Genomic DNA, 20,801 nt, shown 5'->3' on the forward strand with positions numbered 1-20,801 from the left:
ATATATAAAAATTATTATTATTACTTTGTTTTTGTGTTAGCTAGGCTCATAGCAACAACGGTTCATACTAATAATAAAATTTATTTATTTTTCTAATAAAAGAGGAAGACAAACTTAAATTTTCTCCCAATAATTTGAACATTTGAAAGTAAATTCCCAATTCATGAAGTTGAAATGATAAGCCAAATGGCAACGACTGGACACCTCTTTAAATCTTTTCCATTGGATTATTCATCACACGAGAATATCACTCACTAGCGCATAGAATCTATAAGTGGGAAATATATTTAAAAATTAGGAAGAAAAAATTAAACACTTAGAAAATCAAATAAAAGAATTAAAAGAGGCCGTTTAAGCGTCCAAATTAAGAACACATGATTAGTCGGCAATTTTTATATCATATATATGTGTGTGTGTGTTTTTAATTTCTCAAAGTCCAGTGTAGATTCGTGTATTAGAGAGCAATTCAAAAAGATAATATATAAGGGCATGTCACGTACAATCTCAACTAATTATTCTTAAATATATTCAACCACATAATTATAATTAATTAATATACCTCATTTCAATTAATCAAACGTATCCATAGTCCTCCGAAATTATAGATTTCTTGTGAAAACGCTAACGACGTTCATTCTTTTCAAAGTCAATCGCGTGGCAACTTGGGCTTCCATAAAATTTCCGATCAAGAATATTATAATCTTTACTGCTATATAAGACTGATCTCTACAAACCCATTTCTCATTGCCTTGTATTTCCTTGATCCAGTCCGCCCCCCCCCCCCCCCCCCCCTCTCTCTCTCTCTCTCTCTCTCTCTCTCTGCAAATACAATTTTCATGCAAAATGAGTTCGCCAGGTGACGTGCCCAGATGGAAGCCAAGTGCTAGCTCAACAAGAAAGGAGAATGATCATGATCCAGACACAGAAAGCTTGGCTTCTGAGGAAGAAGTACACGTAATCTCCGACAAGATGGAGCCGAATTTCCCATTTAGCACGGGTTTGGGAAGCCTGAACGCCGGTCTCAACAAGGGGTATCAGAGCAGTCCTAACAATTTGCCTCCTCATACTGAAGCCATTGAAGCACCTCCGTTGGATTCGCAGATCGGGAGATCGCTGGATGTGGAGCTGAATCACTCCAAGCAACCACTGATCCAAGATGACTCGGTAATGAGGCTTAATAACTATCTGGGAGAAGTGGGTTATAGAGGAAATGGTATTTTCTTGACTTGGAGGGATTTGTCGGTGACGGTGCCGGGGAACAAAGGTGGCCGGCGGTCCATTTTGGAAGAAGTCAACGGTTATGTTGAGCCCGGCGAGGTTTTGGCTGTCATGGGTCCTTCCGGCTGTGGCAAGTCAACACTTCTTGATGCATTAGCAGGTATCCTACCATATCCAAGAAAGAAAAAATATAAAAATAAAAATTTTAAATTTTCATAAACTTTGTTTTAAAAAAATATTTTTTTGTTATGATGTCAAAGTGGATCAAAATATCTCTCTATCTTACTAGGTAATATGACTTAATTTTACCTATTCACCTAGTAAACATCGAGTAAAAGTAATGTCTTCACCGACTCAATATTTTTAAATTAAAATTTATATTCTTAAAAGAGTTATTAGTAAGTTTGAATATTAAGTAGGCATCTTCAAATGAAATGTTCTTAAAAAATTGATGTTCTTAAGAAAGTTGTCTTGGATCATGGATTTGTATATTTGGTTAGGCATGTTGTTACGTAATGTTTTTAAAAAATTAATGTTATTAATAGAATTAAAATATTATCATGATCGTGAGTTTAAATATTAAGTCATGCATCTTGGAAAAGTCCTAGCTAGCTACTAAGCCAACTCCATGAAAAGTCTGTACCTAAACTCTTTTCATAATCCAACACTAGCTACGTTAATTAATTACTGTTATCTTGTGGGCTCAATCCTGGACGTTGATTATGTAGTTTCAACATTTGCGGATTTGATATTTATAGGCTTTCAAACTTGAGGAGAAAGGAAGAAGGTTTCGTGTTTGATTTTTCCCATTAGTAAAAATTAATCCTACCCAAAGGGTGCTAGAAAATAATAAATGATGTCTGATGAACGATATGTTAATTTGTTTATAAGAAATCTTTCACGTTGATTAAATCATTTAACTCCCAGTATTAATCCTTAATATTATTTTTTTGGGGGGGGCAAGTGCTATCAATATAGATCGGTTTATTTATTTATGTTTTCATTTTTTCCCAAAAAATACTAGATTTAAATCTACAGGTAGGAAGGGTCTCATTAAATTGAAGTTTCGTAAGAGGGAGGGAGAAGGTTTATAGAAATACCGACCCGTCGCTAGCAAAATTCGATCACATTAATTAAATTGAAGTACTTTCCTAAGAGGGAGGGAGAAGGTTTATAGAAATGCCAACCCCTAGCTAGCAAAGTCATACCACATTTGACTTTTGACACACCTTACTACCTTGCTTGTATAATTAAGTAAAAGAAAAGAATGAAACTTGTCATTAGCCAGTCGAACGAATTGACCAGTAGCTGATCGTAGATCAGTGTCAAGGTCGAGAAAGCATAAGGTGGTTGTCCTCTCGAAAACAATATTTATGAATTATGATGAATGTTGACTGTTCAAAAGTAACATAAAATAAAATAGAATAAAACAAACTTATAGCATGTTGACTTGCTAACTTATGCAGAAAATTATAATTAGAGAATTGACTTCCATGTATTAAACATATATGCATGTAGTAGCCAATTCCAGTAACAGACAAGAATCAAATTATATCACGTCTGTTTCTCCATTTTCCTAATTGTTAATAAATTTAGTATACGCAAAGTGAGGTGGTTAAGAATATTATATGGTAACTGGGTTTGAGATGAACAACTGATTGCAGGGAGATTAGGTTCAAAGACAAAGCAGACAGGAGAGATCCTCATCAATGGCCGCAAGCAAACCCTAGCATTCGGCACTTCGGTAAGGAAGAAGAAAATACGAGTTTGAAGGTTCTGATGTCATTATTTTTTTCATTTAGAGTGGAGAATTTGAAAATTTTAAGAATATATATTTATTTATTTCAACGAATTTTACCACCTTCTTTTATATTTTAAAGAATTTTGAAAATGATATCTTTTAGATGTCGATCGTTCTGAGGTCAATGATCTAATAAGATTCGTTATGAAATTAGTTTTTAACCCATTTTGCTGAATTATTTAATTTGTAAACCAGAACGTAAAATTCACGGCCATGGTGTGAACTCGGTTGCTACCTTGTTGCCGGAAATTTGGATAGTTCGACAACCCGCATAATGATAGACATAAAATACAAAGAAGATTTTGACCAAATTATATATATTTCTGTTTTAAGTGTGCTTATAATGGTACATGGATATAACGTCACATATGATCAAAAGAATTCATATAATGGGGGGAAATCACCTATCAAAAAAGAAAATTTCCATCAGTCTTTAGTCATATCATTTTTGATAATTTTAGGCCTACGTGACACAAGATGACACCTTGATGACAACACTAACGGTACAAGAAGCCGTGTACTACTCAGCCCAGCTCCAGCTTCCAGACTCCATGTCAAGGGCCGAGAAGAAGCAAAGGGCAGAGGCCACAATCAAAGAGATGGGTTTGCAGGACGCCATCAACACCAGGATCGGCGGCTGGAGCTCCAAAGGCCTTAGTGGCGGACAGAAGAGGCGAGTTAGCATTTGCATTGAGATCTTGACACGCCCCAAGCTTCTCTTCCTCGACGAGCCCACCAGTGGCCTAGACAGTGCTGCTTCTTATCATGTCATGAATCGGATCATCAAGCTTGCCCAACAAGACAGAAGGACTGTGATTGCGTCCATCCATCAGCCCAGCAGTGAAGTCTTCGAGCTCTTTCACAATCTCTGCCTTCTCTCCTCTGGTAGGCTGGTCTATTTTGGTTCCACTTCGGCGACGAACGAGGTAACTAACGTTGGTCTTTCGATACGATGTACGATACTTTCCAAGTACACGCCCATATTAACATATTTAAGCCCCCAAAGTGGGCTTCGACTATGTTGAATTGGGAATTTTTGCACTTTTCTTTACTGTGGCTCGATCTATTTTCTTGGTGAATCCGTTTGCAGCTTGTCCAACATCAATTAATCTAATTAATTTGATGGGCTCCGGGATTCAAGAATGACTCTTGCATTGCTTTTGTGCAGTTTTTCTCTTTAAATGGCTTCCCATGTCCAACCATGAGGAACCCGTCTGATCACTATCTCAGAACCATCAACAAGGACTTCGATAATGTGAGTAGCTATTCAACATATAATTGCTCCATGTAATTATAGTCCCAAACACTTGCTTAAATCAGTTGCTATTGATCATTAGGATGTTGAACAAGGACTAGGCCAAAGTATGACTACTGTACAGGTTATCGATGTTCTTGTTAAATCATACAAGTCATCCAAGTATTTGCAACAAGTTCAAGAACGAGTGTATGGGATATGCCAACAGGTAAGCAATCCACCAAAGACTATACCAATTTATGTGTAACGTATGGCATATAGAAATAAATCTAAAGGGGACAGTTTACCTTGCTTTGTAGAAAGGGGAAACGCTGGAGAAGGGGGGAAGTCAAGCGGGATTCATTACTCAGAGCCTTGTTTTGACAAGGAGGTCTTTTGTGAACATGTATCGAGATCTGGGCTATTACTGGCTTCGTCTAGCAATTTACATCGCCTTGTGCTTGTGTGTTGGGACCATCTTCTACAACATTGGATCTAGTTTTGGCTCCATTCAAGTACCCATCTAACCAAAAACTGATCTCTATACTTACACACACACACACACAAACACGGTGAAAAGATTAATAACTTTGTTTTGGCTACTGGCATATTTTCTTATAGGCTAGAGGATCGATGCTCATGTTTGTGGCATCATTCTTGACTTTCATGGCGATCGGTGGATTCCCTTCTTTTGTAGAGGATATGAAGGTGCAAACTTTGTACCCTGTGTCAGCCTATACATCGAGATCCTTTCTGGAAAAATGATAGATTTCAATGACACTTATTTTATCTCATTAATCTTACTTGGATCAAAATCAGATTTTCACCAGAGAAAGGTTAAACGGTCACTATGGCGTTGGCGCTTTCGTCGTTGGAAACACACTGTCTTCCATCCCGTACTTGTTTCTCATCTCTGTACTACCCGGAGCAATGGCCTATTACCTCGTCGGACTTCAGAAAACGCTCGACCATTTCCTCTGCTTCGCTCTTGTACTTTTCGCCTGCATGTTGTTGGTGGAGAGCCTGATGATGATCGTCGCAAGCGTCGTTCCAGATTTTCTCATGGGCATCATAACTGGAGCTGGAATCCAGGGCGTGATGATGCTGAACGGAGGCTTCTTCCGGTTACCAAACGATCTTCCTGAGCCCTTTTGGAGATACCCAATGTACTACATCTCCTTTCACAAGTATGCGTATCAAGGATTCTACAAGAACGAGTTCGAAGGCCTAATTTTCCCAAACAATGAGGCGAGGCAGGCAGCCACCATAACCGGCAAAGAGATCTTGAGGAATACTTGGCAAGTGGAGATGGGTTACTCTAAGTGGGTGGATCTTGCTATTTTGTTGGGAATGGTGGTTCTATACCGATTCATGTTTCTAGGTATTGTGAAATTTATCGAAAAGGTTAAGCCCATTCTTAGATCTGTCGATGCTGCTCCGTCTAAACAGGCGGCGGCGCAGTTTGAAGATCCATAATCGACGCCCAGGGCATCAATGAAGAACCAAGTGTGTGCCTTTTCTGTTGCTACCCATAATCTATATCGATCTAAGTTTGTTTTTTCAGGATGAATTAATGGCTTGTGTAGGATTTGCGATTAGGGTGATTGCTTATCAGCAAATCGTATGTTGTATTCTTGCTACTTAATTTATCATCCACGGGTTTGATATTTTGAGTAAAATCTTTGTAGCATAACGTACAATTCTAGATTTTCGTAGGAAAATCAGTACTGGTGGGACATACATGTCGAAATCATATAGATCATACTTAATTCCTACAGTGGTGCATGCACATGAGCAAGATTCTATACCATCTCAACTTCTTATTATATCCTCAGAAACTTAATCGATGCATTTTAATTTTCTATTCAAGTATCTGGTTGGAGGCTTACTCCCTGTCTAAATCTTGACCAGTTCAGTACATTCGATAATTCAAACAAGTCACGTTCAAATCCAAAGGAAACAGTCATCTTTGGAGCAGCTCACCAACAGTTTCCATGTTTTAAGTAATTCCATCCAGTAAGCAACCATGAACCTACAGAAGCAATTGCAGCATAAGTACTCTATCGACTCGTCAGCAATGATAGCTTTCCTATTTTGTCATCTATTGAGAATTTGTCAAGCCTGGTCCTATCACCGTCACCATCCATCTTAATTTGACACTGGTAATTAATTTGAAATGATCAAGTCCTTTTTGTTCCTCCGTTTCCGGTCAAATTAGATGTTCGTTTTTGCCTCGCCTTTCTTTTCTTTTCTTCCTTCGTTTGGGGGTTAAAAATTGTGGGTTTTGACATCGAAAGTTCAACAAATTAGGTGAATTTCAAAGCAACCTGTTGAACCAGATGCCGAACATGGTGGTTGTGTTCAGTATCTACTTTACCCCTTCATGTTCTTTCTACTTTTTGATTCCGTTCAAACTTAAACCCACACGACCACGAGAGATGTGTTGTTTCCTAGAAGCTACTTGGAATTCAGAAATTGAAATCAAAACTAAGGTCTCAAATACTTCTCCCCAATTCCTAATTGTTGATGTGCAAAAGACGTCAAGTGCCAAATTAATCGAGAGATTGTCTTCTGAATTGAAAACAAAAGACCTGATGACCTTCATGTAGCTATGTTTATTGTTATTCGGGTCGACATGTAAATCATTGAAATATGATAAACAAGCAGGCAAGAAAAACATCGAAATTTGGAAAATCCTTGGGTTGTAGAGGAAAAAGCACCATTCAACTCCAGAATAAAATTCACGATCAAAACAAATTTTATAATGTTTGTCTTAAAACTGTGGCATAGAACTCCAGATGTACAAGACTACGACAATTAATTAGCTCTGGCATGAACCAAAGCTGATCTGTTCCAAGGGTTGATCGATGTTCAAGTTATCAGATTTTAGGTTCTGGATAGGCCTTCTTGTTGTTCTCCTATTTAACAATTATCATGAATTCCCAAAAAAGAAAAATAGACTTTCCGATTATTTGATTTCATAAGAAGACTTCCATTAAAGACGAGCAAAAATGGCCTCTATTATTCGATCGATCCAATTATGTGGCAGAAGAGGTTGAAATTAAAGCATTTTTAGAATCATTAGAAAGGGTATTATTTTTAGTAGTTGAGGTCGGATACAAGGGTGGTGAGAAGGGTTTAGTGTTGATCATTACTCGATTCGTAATATAGTTATAATTTTTTTTCTAGATTTTTTTTTTTCAATTCCATGATAATTCTTATAATTAATCCTGAATCTAAACTTGTTTGAACTAACCTTTTGGTGAATTCTACAATATTTAAATCAATCAATGTAGTTAGAAATAATAATAATAATAATAATGTAATATATACATAATAAATATTATACTTGTTTTTAATATAGATGGATTGAAGAATTAATATAGACCATGATGATATTATGTAAATAGTCAAATTTGATACTTTCAATGTGTTGGGCGAGACATGTAAACCGTCATATTTGAATTGAATGGTCAAGACATCTCACATTTCCCATCAACCCACTTCTCCAATTTTATTTGCAAGAAGGATAAAAGTTATATTAAGATAAAAGATTCATATATTTTCTGAATTAAAATATAAAATAGTCAAAATAGAGTTGATAATATTTTAAAATTTTTATTAAATTATTTATTAAAATTTTTAAAATGCATTTGAGATATATGAGTATTTTTTTTATCTATAAAATTTTATATAAAAAGTTACGTGTCCTTTTTAAGTCTTATTAAATAAATTATTTAATAAATATAAAAAAAATAATTTAAAATATTTATTATATCTTTTTTTTTTAATTTTAAGATGATCGTTTTTACACGGTTCTCTATATTTGTGTCATCGAATACGTCAGGAGAGGTAAATCGCAAGTTAGATCTTTAGTTCTTGCATAAGGTAAGAGTCGAATTCGTGATCCACTAAATTAACATAAATATATTGCTCATTCGATCACTCAATCTATATCGTGGGATTTTATTTTTTTTAACCTTAATTAACAAGCCCACAAGGAAAAGAAAACCCATTTCTAGCTTCTCCAATTTTCATTTATTAGTCATAGACACGAGCCTTATTCCTTATCCCTCAATTTTGCGGACGTGTTCTGTCCTTCATGTTCCCTCTTTGCTGCAGAACAGACCATCGTCGGGAGCGGCGGTGCAGGAGATGACCTTCTCTCTGTCGGTGAAATCGTTATGCTTTTGTTCAGAATTTTTTGTTTTTCTTGTAAAATCGATTCGACACAATTCATTTTGTTCATTGGCTGTGTGCGAATGAATGGACAGGACAGGACAGGACATTTGTTCATTTTGTAAAATCCTAACGAGACATTGTTTTAAAATGTTATTATTAAAATTGTTGCGAGATTAATGACAAATTACCTTCAAAATTTGTCGCAAAAATTTATAATCAGTAATTTTTAAAGATTTTCTTTTAGAATAATTCGATATATTTTGAGAAAACAGAGAAAAAAGAATCAATCTTATTCCATTAGTATAGATTAATCTATTTATCATAAGTCACATTTTTATAAATAGTCATAACCTTTCAAGAATAATTTTTTTTTATATAAATGAGATTTTTATTGAATAGTAAAAGAGAAAAAACAGTTAAACTAGGATAAACACCAAGTAATAATACAGGGCGAGAAAAAAAAAATATTATCTAGATAAAGACACTACAAGAACACTAAGTCAAATAACAAGAAGACTAACACGTTGACAAAATGTTTAAGAAATGTGAAAAATGAATTAAGGGTCATGGCTGAAGAAATTGGGGAAAGTATAAAGGGTGTCGGTGGTGGGCTTTTGGATACTACTGCGGCTAGGCCTCTAGCGGTCCTCTGTCATAAAACAGTGGTCGGTGATAGGGGAGAGACAATTAATGTGGTTAGTAAAGGAGGGTTAGTGACAACTAATGGTGGTGGCCGGAAGAACGATCCTTAGGTGGCCAGGAAGTCTTTTGATGTTTCTAGTAAGTCTCATTTGATGGGGCCCATTTCATCTAAAATTGGTTTAAATTTTAATGATGATAGATGTTATTTATGTGTCGATTTGATTTTTTTATAGTAGAGGTGTAAAAAAAGTCGAGCGACTGGCATGTCACTGTTCAAATGGCCCGGATCGAGCCAAAGAATTTGAGCTCACAACCCGGCCCATCTAAGGGCCCGGCTCGACCCATGGCCCAGCCCATTGGGACCTTATGGGTCGAGCCCATGAGGCCCTTATGGGCCCAATCAGTTAGGCCCTTATGGGTTGGTTGATTAAGCCCACAATTTTGCAATTTGTATGTTGCTTTACTTGTGAGTTAACATGAAGGCAAAGCATGTCACAAATCTTGTGACAACTCATTATGTTTTTATAAATTTTACAATTTACATGTATTTTGCTTGTGAGTTGACATAAGGGCAAAGCATGTCACAAGTTTTGTGACAACTCATTATGTCTTTATAAAGATCACATGCTAACTATTAAGCTTGCCAGACTTACATTTGAAATTGAATATTTACCCACATTTGCCAATTTACCATGTCAAGTTATATCTTTTTATCACTTTTTTGTCATAATGTGACAAGTATTTGTGATAGCCTGACAAATGTTCCCTAACCTTTCTGTTACAACGTTTGAAAATTTGAAATTCACCGAAGTTCGAATTTTTCATAACATTTGAATTTGAAATTCAAATTTGCAAGTCCCCTGATTGTCTATAAATAGGAGAACAAATATGAGTTATTTTCATTTACTTTCGAATTCCATGCAATTTTGTTGTTCAATTGTTCTTGAGTTTTCACTTCTTAATTCTTACTTATTTTTACCTTTCTATTTTATAAGTTTTATCCATTCACAATTTAAATATTATTCTTATCAATAATAATGTCTTTCCTTCGTCGCTCAAAATCCACCCATTTTTCTCGTGGGATTCTTTTTGGTTCTATGGATCCACCACGGTCTAACACATCTAATCCCATAATCCATCCATCTCGTCGTCCTCAGCCTCAACTCTCAATGGATTTCATTCATGATTTGTATAACATAAATTATGCAGATCATGATGAAACACTTCCACCTGACTCACTAGAAAAAGATAACAACATCAACTTTGCTAGGTCTGCTGATTTTCCACCCCTACCAACACCCAAAGAAAACGAAGAAGATGATGCAGGTCTGTCAAATGTGGGAGCTGTTAGCAAAAGACAGCGGTCAAGTGTTGTTTGGAACTATTATGAAATAGTTCAGGTTGAAGGTGGGGGTGAAAAGGCTCAATGTAAGGTATGTATAAAATGTATGTGTGGCGATGGAACAGGTCATCTAAAAAGACAAGCGGCAAAGCATGAGGAGGCAATGGCCTGTAGTGAAAAAGGTAGTACACAAACTCAATTAAATCTTTCAGGTAATATTCATCGCTATAATCTAGAATTAGACAATGAGTGTTTAGTTAAAATGATAATTAAAGCAAAATACACTTTTTTGTTTGCACAAGATCCTACTTTTAAGTGGTATTGTAAAACTATACACAATTCACAGTCTAGAGATTTCTCTAGAAACATTATTAGAAATGAAGCAATGAGATTATTTTTAATATATAAAGATAAGCTAAAAAATATATTTAATCAACTTACTAGTAAAATCTCACTTACGTCTGACATATGGTATGATGGACTAACAAATAATCATTATTTATGTGTGACAGCACATTGGATAGATGACATGTGGGCTATTCAAAAAAGAATAATTACTTTTAAAGAACTTGTAGAAGCACACAGTGGAAACTACATAACTCAAGCGATTTCATAGTCCATATTAGATTACAATATTTTAGAAAAATTATTTGCTATTTCTTTTGATAATGCTAGTAATAATAATGTCGCAGTGGAATGATTAAAACTTTATGTGCCCTTAATTTTAGGGGGAAAATTGTTTCACAATAGATATACATGTCACATTTTAAATCTATGTGTTCAAGATGGTCTTCGTGTAGGTTCAGAATCATTAGAAAAAGTAAAAAGTTGTTTAAAATTCATACGCACTAATACGTCTAGACTTAGAGAATGGAAACAATTAGTTCATGCTTATCAACTACCCTATAAAAAAATTTCAAAAGACATTGAAACTAGATGGAACTCAACATTTTTGTTATTACAAATGATAACACCATATAGAGAACTTTTAACAATATTTTGGAACAAAGAAATGCCCCCATCTCATCACATAACTGAACTTGATTGGAATTTGTTAGATATACTTATTTTTATATTAAAACAATTTTATCATGCTACAGTTACATTTTTTGGTTGTAAATATCCAACAACTCATCTTTTTTTAAGAGAAATATATAGTATAGTAAATTGTTTCGATAAATATAGAGAACATCAAAGTTACATGACATTTCTTGACCCAATGAAAGCAAAATTTAGGAAATATTGGACGCAAATTCCACCGCTTTACCTAATAGCTAGTACATTATATCCCACACAAAAGTGGAATGCTGTAGATGATTTTTTAAATTTTTATGGCAATGCTATGAATATTGATACAAATGATATGAAATATGAAGTTAAACAATTAGTATATGAAATGTATAATTTATACGAATTTCATTTTAAACCTAGACAACAAGTTGAAGACTCATCAAAACAAACAAAATCCAAAAGAAATTTAAAATTTGAATTTTCAAAATTTTTGAGAAGTAAACAATAAAAAAAAAACAACTACAACGTCAAGTAATGCATTTAATGAATTAGACTTTTATTTAAATAGAGATATTTTGATGATGAAATAAATAATTTTGATGTTTTGGCCTGGTGGCGCCTAAACCAACACACATATCCTGTTTTGGCTGCCATGGTCTGTGATATACTAACTCCTCCGGTGTCCACAGTACCATCAGAGTCTGCTTTTTCTGCAGGTAACAGGGTGTTAGATCCAAAAAGATCAAGATTATCACCAAAAATATTGGAAATGTGTGTTTGCTTTAAAGATTTGCTCGATGTGGAGTTCGAACAACAAAAGATCGAGTTAGTACATGAATCAAGTGAAGATGATATTGATAACTGGCTGAAGCCACTTTACCTTTGCAATTTTATACTATTTTCTTTTATTTAATCGAAAAGATGTAAAAATTTAATTTAACTATTGTACTCCCTCACCAATCAGTATTGGCAATCGCCATTAGAGTGATGAGAGTTTTTTTGCTAGCCACAAGATAATGATCTTACTGCAGCAATGGATTTAAAAATTTCCTACCTCTAAAAAGAGATTAGGATTATTAGGGATGGTTGTTAGCTCATGTAAAAAAGGTAAAAAAATTATTTTATTGAATTTTTTCAAGTGATAGCTTGAAGAGAGAGGAGTAGGCCATTTGTTTACCAAATGGTTCGAACTTCTATAAATTGCTTATTTATTTTTTTAATTATATTATTTTTTATTAATTATTGATATTAGATGCTAAAAAATTTACATTTTGTAATATATATAAATAATAACTATCAATATATTTAAAATTTTTAAGTTAAATTTTTTATATATTTAAATTATAAATAAACATTCTTTTTTTTATATGTGTATTATTTTTCATATCAATTCACAAGAAAATTTATAAGGCATATAGAATTTTGAAATATAAAATGATGAAATAATATTTAAAACTTAAGATAGAAAATTATTTAAAAAGAAAAAAAAATAGTTTTTATATATGCATTATTTTGATATTTATATATATATATATTATATGCATTATTTTTTAAAAAATTATTAAAAAAAAAAAAGGTCAGGCCAGCCCGTTAGGCTCTGTGGGCTCCGAGTTGGGCCTTATCCACGGCAAAGTGGGTCGGGCCCAGCCCGACCCTTTTAGTAAAAGGGCCAGCCCGGCCCATTTAAAAAGCCAATGGGCCGACCCGGGTCGGTCCGTCCCTTTTGACATCTCTATTTGATAGGAAGTTTTGTAATTTTTAATTAATTGAGCAAGATAAGGGGGATTCGAATATGGGTGATAATCCCAAGTTTTATTCCCATGGTGCTTATGGTGGCCTATCATCTAGATTGCCTAAGTATTGGGCTTTAATGTTCAATGATGGGGGACCTCGTATCCTGGCGAAGATGCATTATCACCTGCCCGAGGTTCTAGAGCTTGTTAAGTTCAAGGTTCCTCCTCCCCTTAATGTGGTTCAGTTGGGGTCCAGGCACAGGCAATTTACACTAACGGGTTAATTTCTTAAGAAGTGCCTGCCATTCCTTATTGTGCACCATATAACCCATCGAGCCTGGCCCAATTGGGCTTGATTGAGGTACTTTCTAATAACATGGGTTTATATATATATATATATAGTTTTCTTATATGTATATATGAACAAGATATGATGTTGCAGGTTTTTGAATCTGACCCTTGGATTTTGTGGGGCAAGCCTTTATTTTTGAAGTAATGGTCACCGGGTATGGTTTTGTCTAAGTCTAAGAAGGCCCATTCTACTATTCCCATGTGGTCAAGTTTCATAATGTCCTCCTTCAATACTAGTACTAGTCTATTAATGGATTGGAGAGTCACTGGCCGAGTCATTAATGCTGATGCTCGAACTGAAGCCAGGTCCCACTTGGGTTTTGCTTTGCTATGGTAGGTTTGGAGGTAGCGTTCCAAATTGTTGGGTTTGGGTTTGGTTTTAATTTTTGTCAAAATTATAATTAAATTAAATCTAAATTATTAAAATTAAAATTAAATCATTATTCATTAATTTTAAAAATTAAAAATCATAATTAAACCATTCAATTTCGATTTTAACCATAATTTTTTTAGTTTAATCTATACTAACAAACAAAAACAAACTCTTGTAAATAGTATTCATAAATTTTTTTGATAATTTTACTATAAACAAAGACAAACTCTAATAAAATTTTCTTCTTGCATAAAGTTACAAATTAACTTCAAACTTCTTGGATATAATTATTTGATTGATAAAAATAAAATAATTTAAAATTAAGTTTTATTTTTATTTGTTAATTACTTTATAAATGTTAAATATTTTATATATTTGTAATAAATTAATTAAAATACTTGTAAAAAAATGTATTAGTCAATATATATTATGTGTATATATAATATATTAAATAAATAAATATATTATATATATGTATATTCGGTTCGATTTGATTCGATTACTCACATATTCGATTCGAGTTTTGGTTTGGATTTAATAAAAATTATTACCAAACCATACTCATTGAAATAGTGTTCGATTTTTTTCCAAACCAAACTATTACTCAATTAAACAATTTTTAACCGTGTTGACTAGTCTGGTTTCGATTCGATTGCCTACGATTTCAATTGCAATTATCATCCCTATTTAAAGGTCTCAAATGAGAGTTTATATTGTCAAATAAAAGTTAAAAGTATATAATTAAAAAAAAAGTTAAAGTTGGTTATATAGTTAATAAACAGGTTAAAAATTTTAAGACCTTTTTACGATTTACCCTTTGATTTTTCATTATTTTTTACTGTTATTATTAAATTAATTTTTTATACAGGATATACTTTTAAGAAAATATGATATATAAATGTAATTTACAGTTTGATTTGCAGTTATTGAAACCATAGATCAGAAGCAAATGGTAGACATTTACTTTTTAAATTCAAATACAAATACTTCAATACATTAATGGACTCACCAGTGAGGTTAGAGACATAAATGAAGGGTGTTTGGCTTATCGATTTAATTGCATATAAGTTATTTGCAAAATGCTACTAATTTTTAACATGCGTTGGATGATTTTACAATTTTACTCTCATTTTTTTTTTATACTAATTTTCAGTTGTGTCCTTCTTCTTCAACCTTTGTCTTGTCACTTGTCACCCCAACTCTTCCGACAGCCATCGTCAACTATCATCGTCGTCTCTATTGGTTGTTTCCTATCAACCATCGCCTCCATTGATTGTTACCCCTATCGCCCCCATCCGCTTAACTTCTCCCCTATTGTCGCTCATCTGTCGCCCATGGATTGCTACCCGTTGCCTTCCCCACCCTCATCTCCTCTGTCTATATTTTTCCTCCTCGTTGCTGCCATTGTCTATATATAACAACTATAAATATATATATAATAATATTATATTAATATATTTTTAATAATTATGTATAATTTATCAATATTTAATAATAAAAATTTTATATTATTCAACATCATTTTAATTTTTTTGTCAAGTTTTGATAGTTTATCAACTCTTTCAAATTAAACACATAATTATTAACTGATAATTTATAAATAAATTTATCCAAACATATTATCAACTTAAAAGTTAAATAACTTAAACATTATTAAAAAAAAGGGCAAGCAAAACAACCCCCTAAACGGGCCTTCGAGTTGCAATAATATTCTTCCTTCCTTTCCTCAATCGCTCTGCGACAATGGTGGCAAGCTCTAGAGATTGAGAAGCGTTGAGCCTTGGGTCAGAATAAGTCCAATAGCGCAAACCCAAATCCTCGTAGGTCACTGTGTTCGACCCGCCAACACACTCTGTCACGTTTTGCCCTGTCATCTCTAGATGAATCCCTCCTGGGTGGCTCCCTTCTTCCTCGTGCACCTCAAAGAAGGCTTCCACCTCCGCCTGTCGCCATGTACAAACACTAAATGGCATTAGTAGACAAACAAGAATGAACCCATCATCATAATTAAGTTGTACTTTATCCTAGTCAATTTAGAACTAGTTTTTGCCTTGTATCTCTTTTAACATGAAAATATGATTTTTATAATTTTTTATTTGTTGCTGCAAATGAAAACATGATCTAATGGCCCCGTTTGTTGCAATTTAATTAGAGAAATAATAACTTCTAACTTCTCGGATTATAACTTCTAAAACTTAGAATAAATTGTGAACCTATTTGCTGTAACTTCTCAGAAGTTGTAGTTAAACAATTGTAGTGTTTGATACCATAAGTTGTAAAATAGCTTATTTTTGTATAATTGTCCATAATACCCTTAGTAGTTATAGAATAATAATTTAAAAATTAATTAGTGTATATGTATAAGTTTCAAGTCGTTGTGCCCAATAATCGGAAAGAACCTGGCTGGAGAAGTCCAAGCATTGCGGGAAGGTTCCTTTGGAAGCACCATTCGAAAAGGCCACGTCTACTCCCTACTCGATCTCTATAAAAGGTCAGGTTCAACCCTCAAAAAAAGATCTAGACATCGATATTTCTCTCCCACTTTCCTTCAGAAACTTAGCTTCTTTTCCTTTCCTCGTGATTGTTTTCCTTCCGTTACTAACTTAACCATCAAAGAGTCTTCGCGGGAAGAAAATCCCGCGAGCCTTTTAACCTTTATTTTCCCTCTACAGTTCCTTCGTAAGCATCATCCCATTCCTTCAGAAGCATCATTCGGAAGGACCATACCTCAAGTTCCTGAGGAAGGCCTTGCTCGTTCCTTCAGAAGCACTGCACATGTTCCTTCGGAAAAACCCTACAATTCCTTCGGAAACATCATCCTGTTCCTTAGAAAGGAGTTCTTGCCCGAGAAGAAGAAAACCCTTTGGAAGACTTGCCCGTTCTTTCGGAAGCAGCATCTCCGTCGCATCCCCAAGTTCCTTCGAAAGGGGAGTTCGGAAGGAACCATTCGAGAGTATCAGTTTTCCAGAACATCGCCAACTCGACTAGAGCTTATTGCGAGCTAGCCTTCGGAAGAGCCATTCGAAAGCCCACCTTAGTTTTGCAACCAAATTTTCGATCGAGTCTTGAGGCCGACGGCATCTACGGGCATTCCGCTCTTAAAAATTCTAATTATTATATTTTGACAACAACACAAGTGTTATAACTAAAAATTAAAAATTAATTAGTATATATGTATAAGTTTCAAGTGTTAAAAATTAATTATTATATATATATAAGTTTTTAATGGAAAAGAGAGATGCTTGATTGTGTGGACAGTAAGGTAATTCTTTGTTAAAAATAAGGGCAAAATTGTCACAAAAATGTCATTAAAATGTGATTGTTTAATCAGAAGTTATAAAAGTTAGGATACTTCAACTTTGAAAAAGTCAACTTCTATCCCTTTCTAAAAGGTAATAGAAGTTATAAACTAGAATTCTACAAATTAAAACAAACACACATTCTTACTTTTTTTTTTTTTTTAACTAAAAATTAAAAATTACACTTTTTAAGTTGCAACTAACGGGGTGAGTAATGTGCATTAATTTTCAGGGGGTATCTGCCAGACAGCTGAACTTTAATTTAATTCGTGTGTTTTTTACAATAACTGACCAGAGCGTACTGTTTGAAGATGGACAGTTCTGGCATTGATGAGCAGAAATCATTCTACTTTTTTGGGCCCCTTAACTTGTATCTATCACTCCCCCGCCTCTGCTAATAATAGTAGTATGTCGGTGACCAACTTGATTTTATTCATTTACTGAAACTAATATTATTAGAATAATTGAAAGTAATTAAAATTGCATAAGATGGGGAAATCGAATGCATCTTTCTTTTTCTTTTTCTTTTTTCCTGTAAATGGAAATCGATCTTACCAAGATTGCATCGAAGGGACGGGTTCTGCGTCCGCAGGGTGACAAGATGGTGTTGCCATGCACGGGATCGCAGACCCAGGTCACGATTTGGCCAGCTCGCCGGACGGCGCGGATCAGCCGGGGAAGCTTAACTCTCAAGTTATCGGCACCCATTCTTGTAATCACCGTTATTCTTCCTGGCTTGTTGTCAGGATTCAAGAGTTCAATGAGTTTCACCATCTCATTCGGATCCATCGTCTGGCTCACCTGCATCAACATAAGAATACATGCAATTCTCCTGACCCTTGCAATTATTAATTGACAGCCCTTGATTATTGTTTTACCTTTATGCCGAGGGGATTGCCAACTCCTCTTAGAAACTCGACATGGGCGCCATCCAACTGCCGAGTGCGTTCCCCAACCCAGAGAAAGTGAGCGGAGCAGTCATAGTAGCGGCCTGTGGTCGAATCCCGCCTAGTCAGTGCTTGTTCATATGGCAAAAGCAAGCACTCGTGAGACGTCCAAAACTCAGTTGTTGCCATGGCCGGATCTTCGACTCCGAGTCCACTCGCTCGTAGGGAAGCCATGAATCCTAAAGCCTCGTCAACCCTATCAGCTATTTCATTATACCTACCCAAAAAACGAGACGTTTAAGTGAAATTTAAAAAGTGAACGAGCTTGTAATATTTGCATTGTCATCTAGCAAGTATTATTTTCAAATTTTTAGGCGGCAGCTGGGGCAGTGAGAACGTTAATATATCATTATGGAAACAACTCTGCTAAGATCTAACCTCATGGGTAAGGCGGCCAGGAACTAAAACACGCTCCTTACGTCTAGCCTTACCCATTTTTATTGCCAAGAATAATATGAGTGTCATTTTCGTTGAAAAATTAATGGAGGTTTTTCATGTGCATGAAGGTGAAGATATAGAGATCAGACTTCAGAGAGATACCTATAACCGAGCTGGGAGCTGTGCCTTACAAAATCAAGATTCCAGCGGGACACCCTGTGGATCGCGGCGTAGCCGCCTGTTGTGAAGGCCCTGAGAAGGTTAAGAGTGGCCGCCGATTGGCAGTAAGCCCTTATCATCCTCTGCGGGTCGGGAGTCCTCGACTGCTCGTCAAAGGCGTCGCCATTTATGATGTCTCCCTTGTACCTCTGCAGCTTCACTCCATCTTTTTCGTCGAACATTCTGCTTCTTGGCTTCGCAAATTGGCCGGCCATTCTCCCAACCTAAATAATTGAAGGACGAAACTCACTTTCTCGCCATTTGAAGGACCACTGTTGAGGTGACTAATTTTTATAAGAGAACAGTACGATTAAGGCCATGAATCCCAAAAGAGCCTTACAGAACAGTACATTCCCAAGCTTCAAACCTAAAGGCACTCGTATTCTATGACACTACTGGATTAATGACAGTGACCGAAATGTCCCCCAGGTTTATTTGGTTAAACACTTGACAGTGCTTGTATTTTTATTTCTGTATGATAATTAATAATCACTGTATATTTTCGAGAATCAGCTGGATACTTTAGGTTAATTTTTGAAAGTAGTGAACGAGCTCCAGTGATTGAGTGCTGAATTACGATTCAGTAAGAAGAAGAACATCCTGCTAGCATTTCAAAATAATTACGGATAAAATACAAGTAATATTGTTATGTAAAAAATTAATGTATCAAAAGCATATGTACTGTTGTTATATAGGTGATGTTATGCTGATGATGAAAACTGTAAGTTTGTAACCATAGCTTTTTAGAGTAATTTCTAATGAATATGGATGATTACTTTGATGACGGGCATTTGGCTACGGTACATGAGAACAACAGCCATTTGAAGAAGAACCCTGAAGGTGTCGCGAACGTAGTCGGCACTGAAGTCGTTGAAACTCTCAGCACAATCACCTCCTTGCAACAGAAACGCATTCCCCATCGCCGCCTCCGCCAGCCGCTCCTCCAGAGTCCTGGCCTCGCCGGCGAACACCAGAGGCGGGAACGACTCCACGGTTTTGAGAACCGACAGGAGCTCAGCTTCGTCCGGGTACTGGGGGAGCTGCAAAGCCTTCTTGGATTTCCAGCTATCACGGCTCCACCTTCTGCCCATAACCTTACAAGAAAGTGACTGAATGGCTACATCCGCCTCCGCCTCCTGCACAGCGGAGATGGGGCGGCGGGATCTGCTGGGACGGTGGCTGTTTGGGAAGAGATGGAAAGTGGGTAGGTTTGCTTGTGATGAAGAGAAGAGAGGTTGTGATTTGGAAAAGAGTAACGGAAAGGTGGTTGAGAAGGCCATTTGTTTTGTACTTGTGCTTTCCTTTGATTAATGTTTGCCTTGGCTCTGGTGGTTTTGTGGTTTTGAAGGAGGACTATATATAGGATCCAAACGGTAGATGGGGAGACAAAAGTGTGGGTAGGGAAGAAGACAAGATACAAGATCTACAGCCTGGTAGATGGGAAAGGGTTGATGGTTTTTCACATGGATTTAGTAAATCATCATTTCATTTCTTTTTCTGAAGTAAAATCATTGAAAATAGTAGCCTATTCAATCCCTCAGCAATGCTATGTTGCCCAATAATGGGCAACATAGCAAAGCCCTTCAATCCCTTTACAAATCGAAAATCCCTGGGGTTATGATATTGAAGGATATGAAGAGAAGGAAAACCTAGAAATAGACTCAATCCCAAATACAAAACAATAGAAGAAGCAAACAACATCTATAACGCCTTACTTTTTTGAAGCGCGCGTTAACTCGGAATTTCAGGAATCTCTTTTGTTTTTACAACATATACTCCACATAAATCAAAATCCCGACAATTCCAATCCACTATCTCAGCATATTAACTTAAGAATAAGCTAAGACTAGCAATATCATCACATCAACGGAAGTAGAATCGAAACCTCGAAATTACATAACTGAATTCACTTTATTCATAACGTAGAAATTGTTTGACAAGACATTTCAAAACAAAATACATTGAGTCTTATCTCTCACAACAACTACTAATACCTCGAGCATAGACAAAATATATGCTAACGGTTACAAACGAAATCAACAGCTACATCTCGATAACTCCCTTCCCTTTA

The 20,801-nt window shown here is 35.4% G+C and overlaps 2 protein-coding genes across 2 annotated transcripts; one reads left to right on the plus strand and one right to left on the minus strand.

The window, feature by feature from the left end:
- Positions 1–784: 784 nt before the first annotated feature.
- LOC127804822 (ABC transporter G family member 1-like) lies at positions 785–6,028 on the plus strand. The gene is made up of 8 exons (XM_052341853.1): positions 785–1,378; positions 2,883–2,962; positions 3,481–3,945; positions 4,188–4,274; positions 4,357–4,482; positions 4,574–4,768; positions 4,875–4,961; positions 5,073–6,028. Exons 1-8 carry the CDS (start codon positions 844–846, stop codon positions 5,727–5,729), a joined length of 2,232 nt encoding a protein of 743 aa, XP_052197813.1. The 5' UTR covers positions 785–843; the 3' UTR covers positions 5,730–6,028.
- A 9,457-nt stretch (positions 6,029–15,485) lies between these two features.
- On the minus strand, positions 15,486–20,068 carry LOC127803303 (phospho-2-dehydro-3-deoxyheptonate aldolase 2, chloroplastic-like). Its single transcript, XM_052339428.1, has 5 exons — positions 19,507–20,068; positions 18,674–18,954; positions 18,065–18,350; positions 17,742–17,987; positions 15,486–15,830 (listed from the first exon to the last, which is right to left on the minus strand). Exons 1-5 carry the CDS (start codon positions 20,008–20,010, stop codon positions 15,570–15,572), a joined length of 1,578 nt encoding a protein of 525 aa, XP_052195388.1. The 5' UTR covers positions 20,011–20,068; the 3' UTR covers positions 15,486–15,569.
- Positions 20,069–20,801: the final 733 nt, after the last annotated feature.

This window comes from Diospyros lotus, chromosome 6, assembly GCF_014633365.1.
Source record: "Diospyros lotus cultivar Yz01 chromosome 6, ASM1463336v1, whole genome shotgun sequence".
NCBI classification, from domain to species: Eukaryota; Viridiplantae; Streptophyta; class Magnoliopsida; order Ericales; family Ebenaceae; genus Diospyros; species Diospyros lotus.